This window comes from Macrosteles quadrilineatus, unplaced genomic scaffold (assembly GCF_028750875.1).
Source record: "Macrosteles quadrilineatus isolate MER2022 unplaced genomic scaffold, UCM_ALF_1.0 Scaffold_1__1_contigs__length_201487025, whole genome shotgun sequence".
NCBI classification, from domain to species: Eukaryota; Metazoa; Arthropoda; class Insecta; order Hemiptera; family Cicadellidae; genus Macrosteles; species Macrosteles quadrilineatus.
In genome coordinates this window covers 128995457-129023086 of record NW_026542594.1, presented here as the reverse complement: position 1 = coordinate 129023086, position 27630 = coordinate 128995457, and the positions used below count along the sequence as shown (strand labels likewise).

Here is a 27630-nt window from a genome sequence, read left to right as displayed (position 1 = left end):
CAACAACATAATATGGCTTTTAGGTTATGTTTGCTTTTTAGGTTATACAAATATTTGATCAACGGATATTTGTATTTTATAGAAACACGAACTGTTAAATCAGCTGATTTAGGGAGCGGAAATTAGGCATTCTCACTCTGGAGCGAAAATTAGCTAATTTACGAACTGTTTACAGGTGTAGCTATGTTATAATTTTCATGCAGTCGTAGAAAATAGTTATATTTTCCTACAGTCACCTGACAAAGTGGCCTTCCTTGCACTGATTGCATCTACTTACTTTTACCGCATACTTTTTACTTTTGCCGCACACCAGTATTTCAACAAAACAACACAAAACCGCTTGCTTTTATTAGGCACATAAAACTCTAACTTTTTCAAAACTCCTCTTATCAAAGCCGGATTTGCGGCATTATTTACCTTTTTCAACGCTCTTTAAAATGATATGCTACTTGACAGGGGTTTAAATTACCCCCAGCAACCCCTATTTAGGGGGGTAGGGGTAAATTTCAAATTACCACCAAAAAGTACTTTACATTATCCTAGTAACGTGTATCCTAGGAGAATTAATGTTTAATCCTCCTAGCGTGTATCGAAGCTAGTTTGAATATATGCAGCAGTTCAATTATTAAGCAGGGGGGACTATTATGGGACACCTGGTATACTGTTAACGTTACTTTTCCTGTAGCAGCAATGTTATTTAAATTGGGGATGAATATAACTTGTTTGTGGAAAGTCTTTTGTTTCTAATCAAGACAATTTGAAATTCGCTAGTCTTGCAGGTTTGCTGTGGTGGGGGTATTTTAATGATTTCGACATCAGATGGAATTTGATTAATTGCATTACATCCTACTACAATGGTACTTGAAATGGAAATATTTCAAGGGAATACAATTCATTTTTAAGACCGTAATAAGAACTGTGAACTATTCCTCTCCTCGTACCTTTAAACTAAGTTTTGGTACGTTCGAGAGTCGCGACGATACACTATCAAATCAAATCAAATCAAAATATACTTTATTTCCAAAAATATTCAACAGAATAAAATATAAACATAAACTTCCAGTGAAACAGACACCTTACTAGCTATTGCATGGATAAAATAAATAACTATAAAACTACATGTAAACTTAATAATAATAATAACAAAGGATGGAGGTTTCAGAGAAAGCTATGTTAATATAGTCATTTAGGAAATAAGCCTACATGGGCTGGAAGCCTGTGCGTAGGCTCAGTCTACTATGTTACCCTACTGTACAGGGAAGAAAAAAAGTTATTTTTTAGAATGTAAATATGTATTTAGGTATGAAATGGACCTAAATAATTGGTCAAATTAGATAAAAAAATATATATCCATAAGTAAGCAAACTGCAACAGTTTACTTATCCCCCTTCAAAATATTAACCCTCTGGCGCTGTTTTACAATCAACTCCGTTATATTGAGGATTCGAACTTAAAAATTGTAAGCTTCGAAATCGAAACTCGCGTTTAAAAGAACCTATTCCAGATGAAATAACCCCACAGCCCCCATGTCAATCCTTATCACTATAATATTCCTCCACTCTACTCCAACTTAGGAGGATTAAACATTAAGGAGAGGGCACGCGAATAGGAATAACACATGTTTACGGAGCAGAACACTAGAGGGGCACGCGGAGCCGTAGAGTGGCAAAAAGCCGCGGCTATAACATGGGAGGGATAGAAAAAAACGCGACGCGACGCACTCTGTTTCGAAGTAAAATTGCCGCTAAACTAAAAAACCTGTGTTATTCACCGATGGCATTCTTAAAGTAAATTAAATTTCCTATCAAACGATGTCAATCATTTCTATACAAACTATTATTTATTATTTATTATTGAAGATCAAAGTTGAAAGAATTGGCCTGGACTTTGAACATATGTTTACTTTAATTATGTGTTTAAAAAAAATGATGTATCTATACAAATTAACAATTTATTCGTGTTCCTCAAGAGTTTCTCTAAATAAAAAAATATATATTTACCTATATTTAAAAGTTGTATTTAGAAAAATAGTTACAATAAAATATTTTAAATTTTTCCAGTTTATAAAACAATCTTACTAATTATAGGTTAAAATGAAAAATTTAATTCGGGTGGTGAAATACATTTTAAATTTGCATTTTCACTGTTTTTTTAGATTCGTTAATGCCATTTTTTACTAGTTTTAAGTCATTTATGAGCTAGGCAGGGAATTTTAAATAGCCAAAGCTAAGAAAAAATGCAAAGCCGCTCTAACTTTGTTTACACCAACAGCCGCTACAATTAAAATACAAACATAAAAAGTAAAACAATTTCTTGACGATCATATTCTTCATTTTTTAATATCATTTTTCATATTGAACTATATTTGATCTGTTTGCCCAAAGAAACTTCGAGTAAAAAGTGTAAATGTTCAACAATCATCGCGTCTTCTGACGCCAAAGTTCGTTTATTTTATTTTATTTCTTTTTAAGACAAATGTTCAAATACACATACAGTACTACTCATGATTTGAATTTTAATTTATAAATAATAATATTATAAATAATACACAATATAAATATGGCAAAAAATAAAAACAAGGACAACGAATTCTAAAAAACAAATCATCCTTGTGTAAATTACTCACCTTTGAATTTAATGTCCTATCTATTGGTTCATAAATATGACTTTCCTCTTAATAGGTTCCTAATATTACAGTTAGAAATTAAGTTATTAATTTTCGTAGCATGATGTAGTCTAATTTTTTAATAGTTAATTGATATATTTCTCTACCAAATCTCCGAGTAACAGTAACCCATACAACGCAGTATGAGAGGGGGAGCCGTGGGAGAGTAGCGCTGCCTCCCCCCTCCCCAGTACGCTGGCTTCAACGAAACTACTACCATAGATAAAACCATAAAACATACTTGTGTTGGTTAGTCTATGCTACTACATTGTAATTGATATAATATCACTATTCACTATAATATATATATTTTTAGCAGTTCAGTCCCAGTCCAGTCCCATGTCCCATCTCAGTCCAATCTCGCTGTCGCTGTCGCTCCATTTGTAATTTAGCTCTGCTCCATCTCCAATCTCCCTCCCCACCCCATCCCTCCAAGCGATCGTGTCCGTTCCGTACTCGCGTACTCCCGTTGTCGTCGTCGCGTTAACCCGTAACCGCAACCGAACCGAACCCTAGGCTAGGCCATTTGAGTAGGCTATAGTGTCGGTGCTTCTTAAGAGAATAATAATTTCAAGTTAATTTCTATTCAACTACAAAAAATGGAAGAAGACGAGGAATTTAGTTTTGCAAGGGTGAGTTATATGTAATTAGTTATTAATAACTCAGACGTTCATATCCAGATAATCGACTAGGTTGAACAGGTTAGGTTAACCGGTTATTTCTTAGGTTAACCCATGAACATCAGTGCCAAGTTACTCAAAAGCTATAAGTTTTAACGGCAAAAGTTAGTTCAATTTCCCCAACTCACCTTAAGGGGAGTCGTTAAAAAAAAAAATCTTTCAAAATATTATCATATAGGCTAGGAAAAAAATGGGTTTTATTACAGGCATTTCTTATTACTAGGCCTATTTAACTACTGAACCAATTTTATTGTTTGATATCTCATTTTAAAGAGCAAAGAAAGCACAAACTTTCTGTGCATATTTACTCATGTTATTTTCTCAATAAGTTTATAGCCTACTTTATGGCTTTAAAAATATGTTCTAGAAAAATTTATAGGTGATAAATTTTTATATTTTTTTTTCATGTAGGCCTACTTAGGCCTAGGCCTACTTTTATTTACCCAATTACAATATCCATGCACAGAAAGTTGATTTATTAACAATGTGTGGTAAAAATTTCATAGCTGTAATAGTTAAAAAGTTATAGGCCTAAGAACTTATATATAAAAAAAACAAAATTTTAAAGTCGCGGAAAACAACAGTTAAAGTTTATACTAGACCTAAGGCCCTGTACACATGAGGGCGGCAGCCGCCGCGGTGGCCGCCTAGGAGCGTACACATGGCAGCGGTTGGAGCCGCGGTTACGCTGCAGTTGCAGTGTGAATTGACCGTCGCTCGACAGCCAGTACTTACCCAATTATTTACCCAATTACTTACCCAATTTACCCAATTATTTTTCTTTTAAACGCGTAACGCTTGACAATTCTTTTCAGCAAAAAACTCAAATAACTCTTGCCACGCATTCTTTTTTAAGTTTATGTCCTAAACGTACCTATCTTCTTTTTGTACTTCTTTAATAGACAGTTCATCAGTGTCAAAGTTTTCTGGTTCCACAGCAGCACGCATGGCCATTGTTAACTTACACTACGAGCACTACATCAACTCCAGCCACAGCTACACACTTCACCAACACAGCGAGAGAGAGAGAGAGCGATGTCCACAGGGCAAGCGCGCAGATGTCTGTGATCCTATAGTAGCAACTGCAGTCAACCGCGGCGGCTACCGCCCTCATGTGTACGCTCTCATTCCAACTCTAGTAACTTCAACCGCACGGGAGCCGCGGCGGTCGAAGGGAAATCTACGACCGCCGCGGTTCGTTGCGGTTGATTGGAAGTGGGCGGTTGCATGTGAACGGTCCCATTTGCTCCTTTGTACTTTCAACCGCCGCGGTTCCCGCGAAATAGCAGCCGCGGCGGCTGCCGCCCTCATGTGTACAGGGCCTAAGTTTAGTTGATGCCCCAAAAGAGGTGTGCACGCTTCACTTCAAATATTTTTTTCACAGTTATAAAAATATATATTATACCAAATGTTATGTTTTTCTAAAACCTTACAATCCATAGAACAAGATAAAAAAATAATAAAAAAATCATGTTTTTTACAAAATTAGTAGGCTAATTTTTTAGTAACTTAGCGACTCCCCTTAAACGTTCTATAAGACGTGTTTAAACTGTTCCTAGACACCAACACTGACACAACAATGACTTTTTTATCACTGAGGCTTCCTGTAGACACCACGCCTCCTAGATTACTAGACACCACACTTAGACATAGGCGAGGGTAGATTCCTGTAGGCCTACTAGACACCAAACCAAGATTACTAGACACCATGCCCAGACTACTAGAGACCATTATCATTACTAGTCTAGGCTTGGACACCATTACCTAGATTAAATTAACCTAACCTAACTGTAATCTGGGTCTGGTGCAGATTTGCCACCCGTCCCGATTCTGCCGGGACAGTCCCGATTTTGGTTCCTCAATGCCCGTATTTAAGACTATGTTTATCCGGGAGGGAGGGGGCATTGTCCAGATTTTTTCCTGGCCTAAGGCGGCAACCCTGGTGTGGTGTCTAGTAATTAAGGTATGGTGTCTAGTAAATAAAATTAGGCTTGGTGTCTAGTAATCGAGGTAGGGCCTGAGCCTATAGTGTCTAGTAATCTGGGGTGGTGTCTAGTAATCTGGGCGTGGTGTATATTAATCTTGGTGAGGTGTCTAGTATAGTAAACTGCCCTGTCACGATGTTTAAGCGAGTTTTTTCAGTGGTGGAGTCTAGTAATCTAGGCGTGGTGTCTACAGGGACTTGTTACAGTTTTTATATGTTTATGGTAATTTACATTGACATAAACAGCCATAGCTGCTTTAATTCCTTTTCCTTTATGTTAATAAATTACAGTAGGCCTAATAATATTGCTGACACATAAGAGTCGACATTTGTGTAACTACAACAAGTAGGCTACAATATAGGCCTACAAATCCAGGTGCTTAGTAAAATGCTATATTTTTTGTGTTAATTTCTCTTCGCTTAATTTTGTTTATAATATTGAGAATTTAGTTAAAATACATTTCAATGATGCAGGCCTAACTTATGTCATGACATAATAGTTAAATGATGAAAAATAACATAGCCTAAATAAACTGTTCAAGTGCTCCAACAATTTTGGCTATAATCAGCAGGTTTGATAAAACTCACAACTGAAAATAGCACTGTCACAGCAAACATGCAGACTACATGAATTCCCACTTGTATGGGATGTTTCCTAAAACATTTCCTTAAACAGGTAAATGATAAGTTAAACTTTTTCTAGCACAAGTGGAACAGAGCCCTAGAATGCTGTTTGGAAGAGTTAAAGACAAACATTTCAGTGCCAGAAGTGGTCATCAACAACAAGTCAGACTGGCTTGAAGAAAGGTCAAAAACCCTTTTGGAAACGACAGAGAATAGAATAGAATACTTCACCTACCTCTGTAAGTTAAAGATCAGATATTCAGATGGAATCTATTAGTATTACCATAGCCTGCCCTAGAGAAAGTTACTCGATTGAATTTGCATATTTTGGCATAGGCTACTATTACTTAATACTATAGGCTATAAGTTATTTAGAGTAATTGGAATGTGAAAATGAACTTGCAGTGAAAGTAGCGGTGAAGTAGGTTATTAGAATTGGTGGAATTCTGACTAGGCCTAATTAAATACCAATATTGTCATCTCAATCTTGATAAATATGAAAGTTTTATAGTAAATATGTGATATTTCGTTGCATCTTGTTATGGTATCTAGTTATACCACAAAATTGAAACAAGCTATTTTATTTGGAAGGGATAGTTTTTGTTTTGTTTTTGGTTATTTACACATTTTTTATTTGTTTTCTTTTAAGATAAATGGACAACCCTCTTGAAGGCTGGATTGGAAAAAGAACTTTTTGAGGCCCCGATAACCTTAGCATCAACCTATAACGATGCAATCGAGTATCTACCGAGTAAGTAAGAGTTTCTATATGTATGTTAAGTACAAATGGGTACTTTGATTAGTGGTACCCTCCTCTCCATCCTTCATGATCCAGAGAAGATTGTGTCAAAGCAATTAGTATTGCCAGCTTTATATTTAACTAAACAAAACTAGAACTATTATCTGGGCTGGTTTGAAATCGTTGTTGTTATCAATTGTTGAAATCTTTCTCTAAAGACAGGTCTCCTCAAATGGAGCCTGGAGAGTGACTTATAATAGAGCTAGGCCTAAAGGATTACTCCTCATTCTGACTATAATTATAACCACTTTTAATTGGTTGCATTTTTCCAAGTTCATAGAGATCACTAGTGTGTGTGTTTTTATTTTTATTTTACAAAAAACCCTTTAGAATGATGTCTGGTTAAGTTTTATTTCATTATTGTTAAGTTATTTTCTTTAACATTCTAAAAAAAGAGTATTTTAAAATGCAACTTTGTGAAGATTGTTTATTAACATTCAGCAGACATGTAATATGATTTGATTTTGATTAACACGTTCGCTGCTACGGACGTTCCGGAATGTCAAACGGGCCACGGCGCCAGGAGCTAGGAACGTTCCGGAACGTCTCCGTTCATTGTTGTTTAACGTTATGGATCAGCCAGCTCGTCACGAGCGTCCTATATTTCTTTGCAGCTCGTGGAGATGTACTTTTCTGACAATAAAAAATATAGTTTCCCAAAATCACCACTATGGTCGTTTAGAACAGGGCTTTGTTTTACCTCTTTCCTGCTAGAGCAACACTACTTTACCGACTGCAACCTGGGTAGTGCTGCTATCTATCAGAATCACTTAGTACAATGTCCAAAGCGAGTTTTATTGCAGAACATTGCCATCAAACATGCCATCAAAACAACTACTGTTGTTTTTACTGTAATTCAGTGGATTGGCAGCAATGTTTACACAGCGGTGAGCGTTAGTTCAGCTCCTGGCGCCGCCCTGTCATCTAGCGGTCAGCAGCAAATGTGTTAAACAGACAAATATGCGACGCTACTTTCTGCACTGGAAAAATATTACAAGTAAGTCTAGTCGCAAACGTTTGCCGGGGATAGCTCAGCCTACAATGGCTGGGTAAAGTTCCAGGGTCTGCGATAAGGTCAGGGAAACCACTAGGCCAATAGCCGGGTCTAACCGGTATAGGACTGGCTCATACACGGGCACTGTGAACAAGTCAAAAACAAGTCACCAAAACAAACGTGCAATAATCACTACCAGGCCTACGCCGATTCTCCACACTCCTAGGGGGTCGTTGCTGACTACGCAACTCGGGCTTCGTCCTAACTATCCAATAGTTAAGCCCAGAGTGCCTAAAACACAGTGAGTTACACGACGACTTGCCAATAAAAATCACAACGCGAGTTATCACCAGGCGGGGTCTACTGGGCCACTAAACTACAATACACAACTCTAATGCCCAAGCTAAGAATCAAACAGTTCACTCAATAATAATACCATATAATAATATATAAGTATTCTATAGGCAGAGTGACTAAACCTCTAGTAGCTGGTCTCAATAAATACCAAGCTAAACAAGGAAAACTAGATGTCAATTGCACTACTATTAAATTATTGAGCTACTTAGTAGCAGATACATAAATATTAAATACGTTCCAAACACTAGATAAATATGTTATCTGATAGCCGGTACTCCGCTATCCAAGCTACCAAGATAACGTGTTGGATTAATAAACAAGCTGTTCAGGTTAAATTAAAATAATCAAATGATTAATCAATAACAGCCCTACTGCTACTATATCAACGTTATATTACTTGGCTGGGCTTCTGTTAATAGGCTAATAAAATTAGCTACTAGCCTACTGGCCGCGTGCTTCCAACTACGCACGCCAAATCGTGCAGCCTAGGTTTGTCGGGCCTCAGAGTTATTAGTAATGTAACGAACTCTTGGTACAACGCAAAATAATATCTACCAAAGTCAATAAATTATATTATTTGCGCTTTAGCACCTGCCCAGAACCGTCAGAAATATACTTTAATATTATTCCTGACTAATAAATAAATCCTAACTACCGTCAGGCTTTGACCAGCACGGCTACAACTCTAACTCTCGCAATAAAATCAGATATTAATATCATCAAACTAATAATATCAACTCCTTAACCAAAATCAAAAGAACGTCGTCCACTCACCAGTAGCGGGTCTCAACCCAACTTAACACCAACACTGTTCACCGCTATCACCACACTCCGATGCCACCCAAATCACTTGACGTCTCACTAGACACACGCTAACTCCCTCACTCTTCGGGATCCAAGACTCGAATGTCCTTCTCGGCTATCCAGTAGTCCCAGGATACCCAAGCTTATCCGAACTGATAAGCCGGGTCAAAGGGCGCTAGGTAGCTTCGCCACCGCCGCCTGCCTACCTCAACAACCGGTGCGCGGCCAAATAGCGAAAATTTACCCCCCTAGGAAAAATAACTTGTTACAAATAGTTTATAAAAACTTTTAAAACATCTTAATGAACAGGTGTTGGTTGTTATTGAGTAATTTGAGATTAATAATTTAAAATGTCCAAGTAAGTAGTCTTTAATTTTGGTAGAAACATAGTACCCTGACTGTTATTAAGGAAAGTAAATAAAAGAAACGTCTTATAACACTTAAAACATATATTTACGCTTATACTGTTACTCACAAGACGGTAAATATACAAAAACGATGGTAAGTGGTGATCGATTTCGATTGGACACTCCAATCATTCGCCTATTGGGTCTGATGATGATTGGAGTGTCCAATCGAAATCGATCACCACTTACCATCGTTTTTGTATATTTACCGTCTTGTGAGTAACAGTATAAGCGTAAATATATGTTTTAAGTGTTATAAGACGTTTCTTTTATTTACTTTCCGTAAATTTAATAACACGTACAATGCTGATCAAGAAGTTATTTTGTTATTAAGGCGAATATTCTTCTAAGGTTTTTTACTTGTAATCACCATGATGTGATCAACTGTGTTTATTGTTTTTTATGCCAATCTAATTTGTTTTTGTAGTTAAACTACATGACAAGGACACAACATGGAAGTACCTCATACAAAGTATGTATGCCCACATCATATGTGGGGATATTGAAGACAATGATAAAGTTGCCCTACTCACAACTTGTGAGAAAAAGTTTGCCAAGAGCTTTCACCATGGAGGGACATTCTATCTTGTGATGATCAAGGGCGAACGGCTTATTGCCAAAGATCAGGTAAGAGTACTATTACTCAGAAGCTATTTGTGTCACCTCTCTATTGCCCAATTGTAACCTTTTTTTATTAATATTAAATGTTGGTTAATTGATCTAAGCCCAGGTTAACTCAGAGTACAAGGGATTCAATGGTAACGGTGGGTCTATTAACAAGGTCTGAATTCCTACTTTGAGAGTTCTTTAAGGGGTCCACCAAAATTTCAGTAGCGGGGCCCCGAGCTTATACGTTTTTTTGGTCGGCACTTATTACAATTTACTTTACTGACTCCATGTGTTCCACAGGTGTAGCAAAACTTCTTGCGCGGGAGATTGCAGTTAGTGAACCTATGCCCTGTCTTTTGACAATTCCAACACAACATAGTTGAATCATCCAACATTTGTGGTCTTTGACTATTTAACTCACTGCGGTTGTTGTTGGGTATATCCTGGTTACTGTCTGAAATGGTAGAGATCCTTCCGGGGTTAGAGAAAGGTTTTCGAACACCATTGGACCTGTATGGTGGAACTGAATAGGCTAGATCTGGTTCTAAAACTTGATTTGATTTTGGAGGAGGACGCTGCCTCATAGCCCTCATACGTCCTGCTTCTGCCTGACGACCAAAATAACGCAGATCTTCCATTGAAGTTATCTTGACTAGACATAATTTGCTCTGTAAGAAACCGTTTTTTCAAAACTTGTTTTAGTTTATCTTTTTCGGTTACACCTTCATTAAGTCGGCTGTATAGACCTTCCATGGCCGCCAAGTATAGATCAATAGCTTCTTCCTCTCCCTGTGTCCTTTCTTTAATTTCTTGCAGTAGCCAATCATCGTAATCCGGATTCTGGAATTCAGATTTTAATTCCTTGCACAATTCTTTCCATGAAGAAACACGTTGATAGGCTCAACGGTACCATATAGGCCTAAGTGCTTGTCCTGCGAATAAATCCACCGCAGATTCACAAAGTTCTTGTTCGGAAACTCCCCGTGCTCTTCTAAGCTCCTCGACTCGTACTAAGAATGCTCCGATGCTCACAGCTCCATCATTATTAAATTTCAAGTTCCACTTGTAGACTGGGACAGACTTGGGACCATATCCTTGATGTTTGGATGGTGTTTCTTTAATCGCCCTCGAGGGATTCAAGGTGATTTCCTGCATCTGATCATGCAAGGTATGAAGGTCATCAACAAGTGGGGTTTGTTTGCTTATCTCTGAGAAGCTTACATCCCTAGACCTAACCGGTGTAGAAATCTCTTGAATATTATTGCCTAGTCCATGGTTGGTTTCAGGAGGATTAACGCTCTTTAAAGGATCTTCTTTCTTCTCACACCCAGTGCCTTGGAAAAGATCAATAAATTCTTTAGTTTTATCTAATAATTCTTGCTGGCGTTGCGTGGGACTGAGGTCCGAAGAAGGTGCAATCGGGATCCTCTCAACTCTATAAAACAAATGCCAAAGACGGGCAGTCAGTCTCAACGCCTCGCTATCTTTATAGTCACCATCACATGCTTCAATCAGGAAAGCCAGGTCCGAAAGTTTCTCTTCACATGTTTCCAGTTCTTTCAGTTCATCTAGCCCATTTACTACATTTAGAAATGACTATTTTAGTAATGACAATCTAAAATGTTCTACTTCAAACCTTCTTTTACTCTTCAACCACCCCCTTTGTTGATGGACGGCTCAAAACACCCTTCAGAATCTAATCTTTGCATGAGTTTCTCAGCCATGAGTCGGGGCACCTTGAGAGTAGTAATTAGCTTGTTGAAAGACACTTGAGTGTTGTTGCAACAGACCATGAGTGCTTGTCTGTAAAGGGCTCCTTCCTTTCTGTTATTGTCAGAGAGGAGGTCAGGAACAGTGCAGGTCTTTCCCAGCCCAGGGTTGTGGCAGTTTACACAGATATGACTATCAACTTGGTGGCATTCTAGTAGATTGTAGCATACCTTATGTTGAAATAGTGAGCACGAGCTGCATTTGATGATTTCATCTGAAACATCACTGCATTCACAGATGCAGCACACTCTCTTTTCTTGCAGACTGACCATGGATAGTTTGTCAGATAGGTTTGTGCCAGCACTGCTGCTTGAGTTGTTGACAACTTCTATGTTTTTGTCAGATTGATCTTGATGAACTCGGATAGCCTTGCTTGAGAACTTCCCTTTAGAGAAGGAGGCACAATCTCATCTTCTGAGTCCTCCTGAGGTTCCCTTCGGAGAAGGAGGCACGATCTCATCTTCTGAGTCCTCCTGAGGTTCCCTTCGGAGAAGGAAGCACGATCTCATCTTCTGAGTCCTCCTGAGGTTCCCTTCGGAGAAGGAGGCACAATCTCGTCTTCTGAGTCCTCCTGAGGTTCCCTTCGGAGAAGGAGGCACGATCTCGTCTTCTGAGTCCTCCTGAGGTTCCCTTCAGAGAAGGAGGCACAATCTCGTCTTCTGAGTCCTCCTGAGGTTCCCTTCGGAGAAGGAGGCACAATCTCGTCTTCTGAGTCCTCCTGAGGTTCCCTTCGGAGAAGGAGGCACAATCTCGTCTCGTCTTCTGAGTCCCCCTGAGGTTCCCTTCGGAGAAGGAGGCACAATCTCGTCTCGTCTTCTGAGTCCCCCTGAGGTTCCCTTCGGAGAAGGAGGCACAATCTCGTCTTCTGAGTCCCCCTGAGGTTCCCTTCGGAGAAGGAGGCACAATCTCGTCTTCTGAGTCCCCCTGAGGTTCCCTTCGGAGAAGGAGGCACAATCTCGTCTTCTGAGTCCCCCTGAGGTTCCCTTCGGAGAAGGAGGCACAATCTCGTCTTCTGAGTCCTCCTGAGGTTCCCTTCGGAGAAGGAGGCACAATCTCGTCTTCTGAGTCCTCCTGAGGTTCCCTTCGGAGAAGGAGGCACAATCTCGTCTTCTGAGTCCTCCTGAGGTTACCTTCGGAGAAGGAGGCACAATCTCGTCTTCTGAGTCCTCCTGAGGTTCCCTTCGGAGAAGGAGGCACAATCTCGTCTTCTGAGTCCTCCTGAGGTTCCCCTCGGAGAAGGAGGCACAATCTCGTCTTCTGAGTCCTCCTGAGGTTCCCCTCGGAGAAGGAGGCACAATCTCGTCTTCTGAGTCCTCCTGAGGTTCCCTTCGGAGAAGGAGGCACAATCTCGTCTTCTGAGTCCTCCTGAGGTTCCCTTCGGAGAAGGAGGCACAATCTCGTCTTCTGAGTCCTCCTGAGGTTCCCTTCGGAGAAGGAGGCACAATCTCGTCTTCTGAGTCCTCCTGAGGTTCCCTTCGGAGAAGGAGGCACAATCTCGTCTTCTGAGTCCTCCTGAGGTTCCCTTCGGAGAAGGACGCACAATCTCGTCTTCTGAGTCCTCCTGAGGATCCCTTCGGAGAAGGAGGCACAATCTCGTCTTCTGAGTCCTCCTGAGGTTCCCTTCGGAGAAGGAGGCACAATCTCGTCTTCAGAGTCCTCCTTAGGTTCCCTTCGGAGAAGGAGGCACAATCTCGTCTTCTGAGTCCTCCTGAGGTTCCCTTCGGAGAAGGAGGCACAATCTCGTCTTCTGAGTCCTCCTGAGGTTCCCTTCGGAGAAGGAGGCACAATCTCGTCTTCTGAGTCCTCCTGAGGTTCCCTTCGGAGAAGGAGGCACAATCTCGTCTTCTGAGTCCTCCTGAGGTTCCCTTCGGAGAAGGAGGCACAATCTCGTCTTCTGAGTCCTCCTGAGGTTCCCTTCGGAGAAGGAGGCACAATCTCGTCTTCTGAGTCCTCCTGAGGTTCCCCTCGGAGAAGGAGGCACAATCTCTTCTTCTGAGTCCTCCTGAGGTTCCCCTCGGAGAAGGAGGCACAATCTCGTCTTCTGAGTCCTCCTGAGGTTCCCTTCGGAGAAGGAGGCACAATCTCGTCTTCTGAGTCCTCCTGAGGTTCCCTTCGGAGAAGGAGGCACAATCTCGTCTTCTGAGTCCTCCTGAGGTTCCCTTCGGAGAAGGAGGCACAATCTCGTCTTCTGAGTCCTCCTGAGGTTCCCCTCGGAGAAGGACGCACAATCTCGTCTTCTGAGTCCTCCTGAGGTTCCCCTCGGAGAAGGAGGCACAATCTCGTCTTCTGAGTCCTCCTGAGGTTCCCCTCGGAGAAGGAGGCACAATCTCGTCTTCTGAGTCCTCCTGAGGTTCCCCTCGGAGAAGGAGGCACAATCTCGTCTTCTGAGTCCTCCTGAGGTTCCCCTCGGAGAAGGAGGCACAATCTCGTCTTCTGAGTCCTCCTGAGGTTCCCTTCGGAGAAGGAGGCACAATCTCGTCTTCTGAGTCCTCCTGAGGTTCCCTTCGGAGAAGGAGGCACAATCTCGTCTTCTGAGTCCTCCTGAGGTTCCCTTCGGAGAAGGAGGCACAATCTCGTCTTCTGAGTCCTCCTGAGGTTCCCTTCGGAGAAGGAGGCACAATCTCGTCTTCTGAGTCCTCCTGAGGTTCCCTTCGGAGAAGGAGGCACAATCTCGTCTTCTGAGTCCTCCTGAGGTTCCCTTCGGAGAAGGAGGCACAATCTCGTCTTCTGAGTCCTCCTGAGGTTCCCTTCGGAGAAGGAGGCACAATCTCGTCTTCTGAGTCCTCCTGAGGTTCCCTTCGGAGAAGGAGGCACAATCTCGTCTTCTGAGTCCTCCTGAGGTTCCCTTCGGAGAAGGAGGCACAATCTCGTCTTCTGAGTCCTCCTGAGGTTCCCTTCGGAGAAGGAGGCACAATCTCGTCTTCTGAGTCCTCCTGAGGTTCCCTTCGGAGAAGGAGGCACAATCTCGTCTTCTGAGTCCTCCTGAGGTTCCCTTCGGAGAAGGAGGCACAATCTCGTCTTCTGAGTCCTCCTGAGGTTCCCTTCGGAGAAGGAGGCACAATCTCGTCTTCTGAGTCCTCCTGAGGTTCCCTTCGGAGAAGGAGGCACAATCTCGTCTTCTGAGTCCTCCTGAGGTTCCCTTCGGAGAAGGAGGCACAATCTCGTCTTCTGAGTCCTCCTGAGGTTCCCTTCGGAGAAGGAGGCACAATCTCGTCTTCTGAGTCCTCCTGAGGTTCCCTTCGGAGAAGGAGGCACAATCTCGTCTTCTGAGTCCTCCTGAGGTTCCCTTCGGAGAAGGAGGCACAATCTCGTCTTCTGAGTCCTCCTGAGGTTCCCTTCGGAGAAGGAGGCACAATCTCGTCTTCTGAGTCCTCCTGAGGTTCCCTTCGGAGAAGGAGGCACAATCTCATCTTCTGAGTCCTCCTGAGGTGGTATTTCATCTTCTGCTAATAGTTCTTCACTAGCAAGTTCCCTGTTCATAGAGGACTTTGCTGACACAGAAAAGGTAGTGTATTTTGACTGAACTTTTCCAAGCTTGAGCGTTTCTGCTTCGAAGGGAAACTTCAACTTGTCATCATCAGAATGCTCGAAAAATTTTGGAACCAAATCTGCTGGAATCTCTTCATCAATGATGAGTCTCATTGAAACGCCGCAACCGTTGGGCAATGGAGAAAGAGTTGTGGAATGAGTCAGTATAGAACGCATCAAGTGTCTAACTGACTGGGAAATATCTTCGGGCAACCCCTGGCTTTGTTCAAGCAGTACTTCCTTTCCACCGATTTCACCCATAACATCACAATTTATAGCTTCATGATCATATGAGAAATTAAAAGTATCAAATCAAAATCAAATCAAATCAAAACATACTTTATTTCCAAAAATATTGCAGAATATAAATTATAAACATAACTTCCAGTGAAACAGATTGCTATTGCATAGATAAAAATAATTAAATATAAAAATACATGTAAACTTAATAATAACAACAAAGGATGTAAGGTCTCAGAGAAGCTATGTTAAACATATACACTAAGGAAATAAGCCTACATGGGCTGGAAGCCTGTGCGTAGGCTCAGTCGCTATCAGTGACTTACGTATTTGTTGGAAAACAATAATATTCATAAATATTCAGAAAATCTTAAAAACAAATAATTTAATATAATTATAAAACTATTCTTTAAGCTTTAAGCTTATTAAGCTTTAAAGCTAGTATAAACTTCTAGAACGACATTCTTCTTTGCAATGATAAGCATCAGTTTCTTCAGGTGATGAGAGTGGACGAGATCAAACCCACTCTTTATCCATCCTATCATAGTGGTCGTCCCAGGAATTTCGTTTGATGCCTTTAATACGTGAACCCTCTGGTTTCGTCAGATGGGAATACACCACGAAGAAAAGCGATTGAAGAAAGTGACACAACCACAATTTTCTTCATAAATTCAACAGAATTGGTGACTGATATGTTTGGATTCACCAAACCAACATGAGTGGTTACCTTTTCTTTTACTAATAATTTCTGGGAAGTCATCGCTCTCTTTTTGCTGAACTAGGCCTAGGCCTAAGTTATGCCTAGATGTTTTGTCACAACTGTCGAAATCAAATCAAGCTTAGGGGTACTAGCCAAATTGTGGAACAACAAAATTAGGAGAAATAATTCGTATTTGTCAATAACTTAAGTGTTCAAGGCTAAATTTAAGTTTTACAATGAAACTGACAATAAAAATACTATCGATGTGCATGAAAAGTAGAACGCCGACTAATTAATTAGGCCTAAACGATCGTCAACAACGATCATCACCAAGCGTCAAGCGATGTCACCACGACCAAACCACACCATTGAGTTACCACAAAGCTTAATACCACACAATACTATCACAATCTGAACCTATTCAAACAAATCTAACTAAACACGAGAACGCGACTAAACTAAGGGACCTAGGCCTAACATGTCTACACATAAATTAAGACAAGTATCACAATAAACAGAAAGAAAAAATACAAGTTAAAATATCAGTAATCGTTAAGGGACCAAATTGTCCAAGGAAAGGGATGATTTACAATAAGAACAAAGTGAGTGATTTAGTGTAACTTAATGACTGTCTACTTAGCGGTAATCGTATCCAGGTCCTTTCACAAAACTGCACATGTCGAGACGAGCAGGATTGACTAGTAGGCTAGAAGATAGGACTAGTCTTGTAAACGTGACTATGTCTCATCCAGCAGCAAAGGACATCCCACGAACCAGCGTGCCCCGCACATATCCCTCGAGGGTGATTCATTTTAAGTAAATTTGGTTGACATACTTCTTGATTTAAAAAAAAATTCAACTTCTCATTTTTTTTTCTTCGTCACATAATCAGGGCTAGAGGAGAAGAAGGAGGAAGCATCGGTTTCAATCCACACATCCATCGAGTCTCATTATTGAGTCCAAACCACCAATCAGAGGTCTACAACTTTATCGATTGAGTGAAGATGGGATGTAGCAACCGTTGGAGCGAAGAGTATGAAGTGGTAGAGGCGTACTATATAAAATATTTTACAGTGACGAAATGAAATTCAGAATGCGGTCAGGCAGTCGATGCGCGCTTAAAGACTGAGATGAAATATTTAGCGGGTGATCAGTCCGCTAGTCTGTATGTAGGCGTTACTGAATTTCAGAGCGTTACACAATCATTGGATACAGTTTTTAAGATCTCATCTGAAACTTAGCACAAACTGTCCCTGCTGTGATAAATCGTTACTTTATACATTACAATGATGCTTGACTTCTTCCCACCATCTTGGAATGATTTTAATTTCATAGTAGCTCGTTAAGTGTCACCACCAAGCAGACATGATAACAAACAACATAGATAACCTTGTGTCTTTTGGCTCTTGCTGTTGGATTTCCAAGCATTCAATGGTAATATAAACGGCAGGTAAAACATCTCTGAAATGTATAAAAGTTGCTTTGCAAAATACATAACCTAAAAATTGCCTTTTCAATCAGAAAAGGCTTATACCAGAAATTTTTCAGATTTCTAAAAAATATTTTAGACAAATCTTTAAGAGTTTCTTTTTACATTGAAACGGGTGAAGCATGTGCCTCTCACAGTGACTCTTTGTATAGAACCTGTTTGTAACAGCAATGGCTATTAATTGATTTACTCAATCTAACTTAAAATAATATTAAGTTTTTTTTTTCGTTTTAATTATGAACCAAATTTAATACTTCCCTGCCCTGTCTCTGAAAGAGAGTTCATTTTTTGCTTCGAGTGAAATGATAATAGCTTAGTATGAAAACACTTTTAACTTCCCCTTAGCAGCAAACCTAGGCACTTTTTAAAACTTATGTTATTTAAATGAGAATTAAATTTGTCTTGTTTAAGGAAATATTTGAGCAAAAATCCAATCAGACAATTTGAAATTAGCTTAGTCTGCAGGTTTTCTGCTGTGGGGGGAGGGGTATTTTTTATTTTCTTAGTAGGCCTAATCATTGAAATATATGCTTTTATGGGAAATTTGCTCAAATCTATTGAATTTGGTATTTATTTAGTTAACAATACTACATTACAGGCGTAGAGCCCAATTACAATGCAGCATTAATCTTTAAGTCCATTTTAGAAAGTCCATGCAGTCTTCTTGGTAGGTACTCACAACATCACAATTTTACATAATATTTAACTACTATTGTCCTTTTCCTTGTTCCTTTTTTTGTATTAGTATTGTCCTTTTCAGAACCTGGACCTGGACCATCACATGCAGACCAACATGATTGAAACTTTTCAGAAATGTTTTTCATTTCCTTACCTGACCCAAGACAGCAATACAATCTTTGAGTTATTCAATAGTTCGACTAGAGGGTTTGAACCAGCCGAAAAATTACGTGATGTATTCTACGAAACACAGCCGATTCGAAATGAAATAGAAGATTTAATAGAACAGGTCAGTATTTCTTATTGATAACTAACTGTGAATGTTCTAAAGACTTGTTTTCAGTTGGTTTCAACTAATTTCAGTAGGTTTTTTGTGTGTTTTAGTTATGTACCGTATTGTATGTATGTGTTTGTATGTACCGTATATACCTGTATTGCACATTTAACTTATGTTTTGAACGATTTGTGTTAAATCTCCATGTAAACATTGTTACGTTTTACACTTTTAAGCAAATTCAGTGGATGAAAATTCTCTGTTGTCACATAAATTTTGTGTGATTAGAAAACTAATATTGGGGAACAATCCCGTAGCTAACAAAATTCTGTAAAGTAGTTAGTCCCCTGGTGTCATTGCAATGTTGCGAGGTGAAAAATACATTGGGTCTTGTGGAGAGTTCTCCAGGGGATTTGAAAAAAATTGTTATGTCAAGCAATTTGTCATATTGAGGTATTTTTGCCGTTTTCTTCTCAGAATTGTGTTTAAAAGCATTATTTTAAATTTTAAAATAACCATTGACATTAATATGAACTGAACATCAATAGTATCCTACTTTCATGGTGTTCTTATCTAACAACAATACTAGACCACACATTATTAAAACCTCTAACTCCTAACAGGATTGTGTCAAAAAAAAAAAAAAAAACACAGTTAAGATAAAGGCTTTACCTATTTTACTCTGAGATACTCTGAATGGCCATGATAGTGGTTTTAAAATTAGGATAAGAATTTTCAGGAATAAACATGTTTGAAGCAACATTTTTACCTTAACTTAATTATTATTGTTCAAAAGTTATTGCAACTTTTGTGATTTTCCATTATGTAATATCATAGTTACTCCTGACACTTACCCATGATAAAGGTTGTTAACAAGCTTATGGGAGAATGTTTGTGTCAGATTACTCAAATTGATGATACCGTTTATTAGCGAATTTTCCCTATAGGGAAGTAGCTATTACCGTAGGACTGTAGCTCTTGTTTGGTAAGACCTAGGCCTGGGACCAATATACTTTTTCATTTTGATGTCCCTAGAGGCAAAAAAAAACTCTTCGTTGACATTTTTATATGTATAAACTGGACACGATAACTTGAGTAATTTTTGTCCGATTTTCATTAAATTTAGCTTTAAGGTGTAGAGGGCGGGTTAAACTTGAATGAGTTTGCAAACCAGCATGATCGGACCATGGGAAGGGGTTTTATGGTGTAAAATCTAGGTTTTCTCATGTTTGACCCGCATAACACTTGGAACTTTCCAATTTCTCTCCAAAACATTTTAAAGAGTTTAAAAAACCATGTAGCTTAGTACAGGGTGGCGCAAAAAGGATGTTCGGTTTTGAACTGCGTAGTACTAGTAGTTGGGGGTGGGTCGGGTCCACTGCTATCTGCTGTCTTTAATTCGACCATAGTATCCAATTTGGAGCGAGATGGTGCAGTGGACTGTCAAGCACAGCGTTTTTGATGTGGAACGGTTTTTTTTTAGAAACAGTGAATCTTTTATGACTGTGCAATGGCTGTTTCTACAATATTTTGGTGTAGCCCATACGTAAGGGACTGGTTCCTTATCGCAGATCATATCACGTTGGGTAACTGCATTTTAGACAACAGGGTCCGACATTAATGGCAAATCTACTGAACCACAAAAAATAGAGACCGTAAGAGCGTCAGTGCTTCAAAGTATGCTTCGTTCTTTTTATGTTGTTTTATTTTAATTTTTAATTTTTTATGGTTTGAATGACATAGGCTACTAGCAACTTTGTAATTTACAAGGTTTTTTTTTGTAATAGGGCATTTGAAAGTGTACAGAAACGTAATTCATTAAAATTTATGTGCAAAATCATTAACGTTATGTTCATTTAAAAAACTACCATCTTTTTTGCGCCACCCTGTATATAAGTGTCCATTAATGGCAATTGGTTACAGAGAAAATTAATAAAATTGTTAGGCTATTTAAAATTCCCATGTTATTTTTATGGAAAAGTAAACTGTTGTAGTTTGATTGTTAATGGATATATTTTTATCAAACTTGGCAAATTTATTTATTTTATATGGAAATTCGCTTAGTCTGCAGGTTTGCTGTGGCAGGGATATTTTATATCTTTTACACTCAGTAAAATAAGTTTTTTGTAAATTTATTTGTGTTTTATATTTTTACAGGCCGAGACAGATAAAATGCATAACATCTTTCATGGATTAGTGGACAACATTTTGTCAAACTCCTCTATTAATCTTTTGCCTACATTAAACTCACTTAGTGAATGGATGCTTGAATTGAGGCCTTATTGTCCCTGCTTTTATTTTAAATATCTAAGTGCCCTTTCTACTGCCATCACTCAGAACAAGATAGAACCAATGCCAGATAAAATGGATGATTTGATACGTCTCGGGGTCGACTCGGACTCAGACACTGACCCATGCTGTCCAATGACGAAAGAGAGCTTTTGTGAGCAGGCAATTGTCATCGCTGGCCTACACCTTAGCATGAGTAGGTTCAAAGGTAAATATCTCTATTTCATAGTTTATTAATTTATTGTATCATTTAGAGCTTATGTAATTTAATTCCTCTGTTTCTAAATATATTTTATTCCAAACATGAATTAAAACAGGGTGTATACCAACCGGGAAAACCGGGAGAACCGGGAAATAACCTTGAATTTGAAGGGACCTGGAAAAAACCGGGAAAAAGCCGGGATTTTTGGACCGATTCCGGGATTTTTATTTTAGCCCCGGTAGAAGATTGTAGTCGTAAAATGCGTCTTGCCGCGATTGCGGGCGACGACGATGACGTTTTCGTGACCGCGGGAGACGACGATGACGTTTCCGTGACCGCGGGAGACGGTGATGACGTTTCCGTGACCGCGGGAGACGACGATGACGTTTCCGTGACCGCGGGAGACGACGATGACGTTTCCGTGACCGCGGAAACGACGATGACGTTTCCGTGACCTCGGGAGACGACGATGACGTTTCCGTGACCGGGGGAGACGACTATGACGTTTCCGTGACCGCGGGATCAACGATGATGTATACACTGCCGCGGGAAATATTCATGATTTTGCCGAGATCGCGGACGACCACGATGACGTTTTCGTGACCGCGGGAGACGACGATGATTATGTCTACACGGCCGCAGATGTTTATGATTTGGCCGAGATCGGGACGACGGCGATGACGTTTCCATATCTGCGAGAGGCAATGATGATGTCTACACGGCCGCGGAAGATTTTCGTGATTTTCCGTGACCGCGAAAAACGACGATGATGATTTCTACACGGCCGCGTGATATGCTCATGATTTTACCGTGATTGCGGCCGACGACGATGACGTTTCCGTGACCGCGGGAAACGACGATGACGTTTCCGTGACCGCGGGAAACGACGATGATGTTTACACTGCCACGGGAAATATTCATTATTTTGCCGAGATCGTGGATGACGACGATGACGTATACGTGACCGCGGGAGACGACGATGATGCAGACACGGCCGCGGGAAATATTCATGATTTCGCCGAGATTGCGGACGACGACGACGATGACGTTTCCGTGACTGCGGGAGGCTATGATGATGTCCACACGGCCGCGGAAGATATTCGTGATTTGCCGTGACCGCGAAAGACGACGATGATCATGTCTACACTCGGCCGCCGATGTTCATGATTTAGCCGCGATCGCGGACTACAACGATGACGTTTTCGTGACCGCGGGGGTCAATGATGGTGTCTAAACGGCCTCGGAAGATTTTCGTGATTTTGCCGTGATCGCGGTCAATGACGATGACGTTTATGTGACCGCGGGAGTCAATGATGGTGTCTACACGGCCTCGGAAGATTTTCGTGATTTTGCCGTGATCGCGGTCGATGACGATGACGTTTATGTGACCGCGGGAGTCAATGATGGTGTCCACACGGCCGCGGAAGATTTTCGTGATTTTGCCGCGATCGTGGATGACGATGATTACGTTTCCGTGATCGCGAGAGACGGAGATCATGTATACATACCGCGGGAGATGTCCAGGATTTTTCTATGATAACGTAAGACTGTGATGACGTGTACGTCACTGTGGGAAGCGACCACACGACCGCAGGAAATTTCAGGATTTTGCCGCCGTTGATAATGTGTTCATAAAAAATGAAGATAATATTCAGGATTTTGCTGCTATCGAGAGAGACGATTTTTCCGTGGCCTTAAGTAATGATGATAATGAAAATTATTACTATAATAAGGATTATTACTTTTTAAACACTAGCTCACTGGACTTTTGATGTAAGTTTATATTGTATACTTAAGCTGCAAGTCTTAAATTGATTATATTTTAAGTGGAACCAACAAATACGCGGGAACCTGGAAAAACTTCGAAAAACCAGGAAAAAACCTGGAATTTCACTTTAATAAAATAGTATACACCCTGTAAAAGAGGATTGTGAGTCCGTGGTTCAGTCATTGAGGCCACTAAAAATTAATCAGCAATGCTCATTCTTGTTTTAATTTCCTTTTTCTGCGGGAACTTTCCACTCACAGGACAAGAGGCCCATGTGGATTGGCAAATGTGAGGTTTAAAGCCAATGTGAGGTTGCTCTTGGAAGTGCAGCCTCTCAACCATAAAACTAGAATCTATGATTGCAAATAAAATAAAATCTGACCCAGTGTATACTTTAAAATTGATAACACAGTAGAACCTTGATAACAAAACACCCTTGATAACAAGGCTATTTTCAAATCCCCTTGAAATTATCTCACCTCTAAACACATGTTATTGTAAACCTCGATAAGAAGTCAACCTTGATAACAATTCTTATTTTATAATCCCTAAGAGAGTCTTGTTATCAAGGTTCTACTGTAATAATATTCTACAAAATCATTTATTAAAGGATGTGTTTTATAACAGTTGTCTTTGCTCTTGTCATATTGTTATTACTGTAGTTATGTTATTGTTTTTAGGCTATATTAAATGTTCATTTTGGAATTATATCCTCGTTTTCAGTTTTATGTTATTTAATTATTGATTGCAGATTTGATCTTTGGCATAGTGAGGGTCGTAAATATAACAACGAACCCCACAAAATGGCTTGGTGTATCTCGAGGATGTCTAACAGCCCTTGGAAATAAAATACGGGCAGGGGAAGAAGTAAATATTGATGAATATTTAACTGAACTTATCAAACCATGTAAGTACTACTCCTATGAGATTTGAATTACACACAATTTTAACTTCAAATTACTAACTACAGAAGTATATCATTTACTGTAAAACCAAACTCTTGTAATTTGAACCACCCGTTGTGGATAAATGTTACTGGATTTATATTCAGAACAAAGCTATGCATTCTGAAATACTAACTAGGGTTTCTGTTCAACCCGATAACTGGAAATTGTACATGATATACAGTATGATGACCACGTAAAATCCAAAAACTGTGGATTTGGTGGATTAATTAAAACCTAAAACCGTAGATTCTTGATAATTAGTGACTTTGGATCTGTGGTAAAGTCGTGATTATCTACTGTCACGGACATATTGATCGTCCTCTGTGACTGCAGAAACATTGTGAATTTTCGATTGTGGGCTCTTCAGCGTCTGGCTTTTTCATAAAAATAGGTATTGATACTCAATGAGGCATATACAGGGTGTCCCACATAAGGTGTCTCAAATTGATTACGGGTAAACGGCTTAACATACAAGGATGAAATAAAATTATTTCCCGCTAATTCAACCCCTAGGAATAGCTTAAAAATATTTAAATATTTAAAATAGCCAAAAACAGAGGGTCACTAGTTCCAATCTCGGAATTTTCAAATGTAAACATATGTCATATTATACATCATTTTAAAGGTGTTTTTTAGACAAACATTTTGGCGACGAAAACAGAAATTAATTCTCTTTTTCCGTTTCAAAATGGCGGCAGTTTTTTTTTTTTGGAATAATCAATATGTTTTTAATACTCTGTGTTTCCTATACCAATGCACTTAGCCCTTCTCTAATTGAATTTTCTTATTCGTTGTGAAATTAGCTTTACTGTGATATGCTACAAGTTACATCTTTTTGATAAATGAAAATTCCCAAAAATTTATTTTTGAAAATTTGCTAATTCGCATTTTTCAAAATTTTCAAAAAGCAACATATGTCAAGTGGCACAACATTTTATAGGTTTTATAATTTACACTTACTTTGTATCTCTTTTAGTTTTGGTGTAAATAACAAAAACATATTTTTCCTATATCAAATGCATGTTATTTGGGTTTAACACTAATGAACCCATTGCATTAAGTGTTAAACCCAAATAACATGCTTTTTATATAGGAAAATTTGGTTTATTGTTATTTACACAAAAACTAAAAGTTATACGAAGTATGCCTAAGTGTAAATTAAAAAGTCAATAAGAATTAAAAAAACCTAAAAAATGATGTGCCACTTGACGTATGTTGTTATTAAAAAATGTTAAACAATGGGGATTTGCAAATTTTCGAAAATCAATTTTAAGTTATTACTTAGCAGGAAATAATTTTATTTCATCCCTTTACCTTAAGCCGTTTTCCCGTACTTAATTTGAGACACCTTACATAGGACACCCTGTATTAAGGGAACTTTTTGAATTCATTAATGTGAAATCTATTTTGTCAGGTTCTTGAATAGTAAATCACGCTTTTGTATAACATAACCCTGATTTGTACAAATAAGTACACTGCAATTTATACTGTAGGTATAGAGAATAAGGATTAAAAATGAAATTACTTATACATATATACATATATGTATATTGAGGCAAGCATTACGACCACATAGTTCTTTCTTACAGTTAACCTCGTGAATAAAATATAAACTAAACAATGATTTCCTATAGAAAACATTTTTAAATTTTTATTCAAATTAATAACCATAAATTGAAATAAAAATCATAATCCCTGACATACGCATTCAGACACACATTCACTCTCCGCCACACCTAGGCCTATATTTATCTCATCTTTTCTGACCGGTGCAGGCTGAGACCATGAAGCATTTCATCCGAAAAGTTTAATTATTGATAGACCCTACAGATTCAGGCATCCTATGAAAGCCTGTAGTCTTCCGGTAGATTCCTCCTCAGGAAGGTATCTACATCTTACCAGATAACCAAGAATAATTCTAGCTTTTCACAATCAAAGAGCAAGTGATCGGCTGTCTCCTCTGACCTAGTGCATATCCAAAGATCGGTTCGCCATCAAACAGGCCCATCCGTTGTAAATGTTTCCTGAACCGCCCATGGCCAGTTATCCGTTCTGCTGTTAGTAAAATTCTTCGTCTGTTTAGCCTCAAAAAGTCAGCGGCATCCCGTTAAGAAGACGTGTACAACTGTACAGAGTAAGCTTGCTAACACTAAGGAGGGGCGTTTCAACCCAACGTTTTCAGCGCATTTCATTGGCCCATGACTCAATAGAAGTGCACACGCTTTTTTGTGATATACCACAGATGGATTGTGGACCAATCATTGTTGCTGAGGCAGTATTTGTTCCTCAATGCCTGAGTGTCCAGGCACCCAGCAAAGCGTAAGATCATTCCTCCGACCCAATTCAGTCAGTCGCAGAAGCAAGACAATCCCACACGAGGCTTGAGTTGAATTCCTATGAGTTATATGAATTTAAGATAGCTTGACTATCAGGGTAGATATTAATTGTTTTGTCTTAACTCTTTGTTAAGATTTTCTCAAGCACAAACCAAGATAGCAGTGACCTCTGCTTGAAGAACTGTCAGGTACACTCCCATGGGAAGGCTAGGCCTAACGCTTGCCATCCCATCAAGCCATGGCTATCCGATCGAGGTAGTACGCTTTCAGTGCCATCATCAGTCTGGAACGGGCACACCTTGATAACCAGTAGGTCGGTATTCCCTGCCTCTCTGACAACTGAATATCTACAGGTTGTTGCGTCACTGGTACTGCTACAGCTGGTCTGTCCTGTCCGCTAACGCAGCTTCCACCTCTTGTAGTCTTCCTGACAGCTCCGTCAGCTGACTAGCCAGTTCCTCACTAGCGACTGTCATGGCAATCTTGACTGCAGACTCCACTACCTCCTTCATCTTGTCTGATAGTTTGATGATAAGGTTGTCTAAGATACTTGGTCCCACAAGATGGTTAGAGACATAGTTCTCGATGAACACAGGCTTAATAACACCGGTCCCCTCGTCCTTTGACATTGTTTGGCTAATATGATTGCAAATCAAACAAAATCTGACCTAGTTAATACTTCAAAATTTATATTAATGATACTCTAAAAAATCATTTATCAAGGATATGTTTTATAACAACTGTCTTTGCTCTGTCCCACAATGATGTGTGAGGCTTGGTTGGCGTATCGCTCTTGTTTTTTTTTATCAGTAGCAGACATCAGAACTGGTTTGGGCTTTGAATTGGAATGCAAATTAGATTGCAACCTAAACATTGATTTTAAAATCACTTGTTAATCTGTACAACAAAAACAAATTGCCAAATAGATCTTTACACAGGTAATACATTTCTGAACGTGTTGGTTTAAGATCAAACAATTTAGTTATTTTACAACGAACCCCCATTTTAAAAATTTTACAAAACCTCATTTTACGACGAACAGAAAACAATGAAAAGAGGAGAATGAGAAAAAGGACTAATGACACCATGAAAAACATACGATATATGCTTAAGGGAAATCAAAGACATATAATTTAAAATAACTTGCTGCTTGGTATCACATAATTAATATTAAAGAATTGTTTAAGTATGCTGTGCCTGTAAGATAGAATGTTATTTGAAATAAAAAATGTTTCTCTTTTTCAGTCTCATGGGAGTACTTCAGTGCAAATAATAAACCTCCATTAAAGTATGAAATTCCCAATCACGAGATATGGTTTGTAGAGCTGCTGCGTCTACGCATGGCAATAGTTGAAGGGGTCTACAACAGCAAATGGGAAGATTTGTTAAGAGAGTGGACTGGAATTTTCATTGATTGCTCCAACCCAACCCTCTTAGCAGGCTACGTTGAATATGTCAAGTATGTATTCTAAATTTAAGGAATTAA

At 39.4% G+C, this 27630-nt stretch overlaps 1 protein-coding gene across 1 annotated transcript in view; it reads left to right on the top strand.

Annotated features, from left to right (window-relative positions):
• The first annotated feature begins 3165 nt into the window (after positions 1-3165).
• Positions 3166-27630, top strand: part of LOC128984787 (uncharacterized) — a 60705-nt gene continuing 36240 nt past the window's right edge. Inside the window, exons 1-8 of the mRNA XM_054404157.1 lie at positions 3166-3297; positions 6033-6192; positions 6603-6704; positions 9742-9941; positions 18411-18617; positions 20760-21099; positions 23613-23768; positions 27390-27603. Of these exons, the coding sequence (XP_054260132.1) occupies positions 3265-3297; positions 6033-6192; positions 6603-6704; positions 9742-9941; positions 18411-18617; positions 20760-21099; positions 23613-23768; positions 27390-27603 (1412 nt within the window). The 5' untranslated portion in view covers positions 3166-3264. The remainder of the gene's footprint in view (positions 3298-6032; positions 6193-6602; positions 6705-9741; positions 9942-18410; positions 18618-20759; positions 21100-23612; positions 23769-27389; positions 27604-27630) is intronic.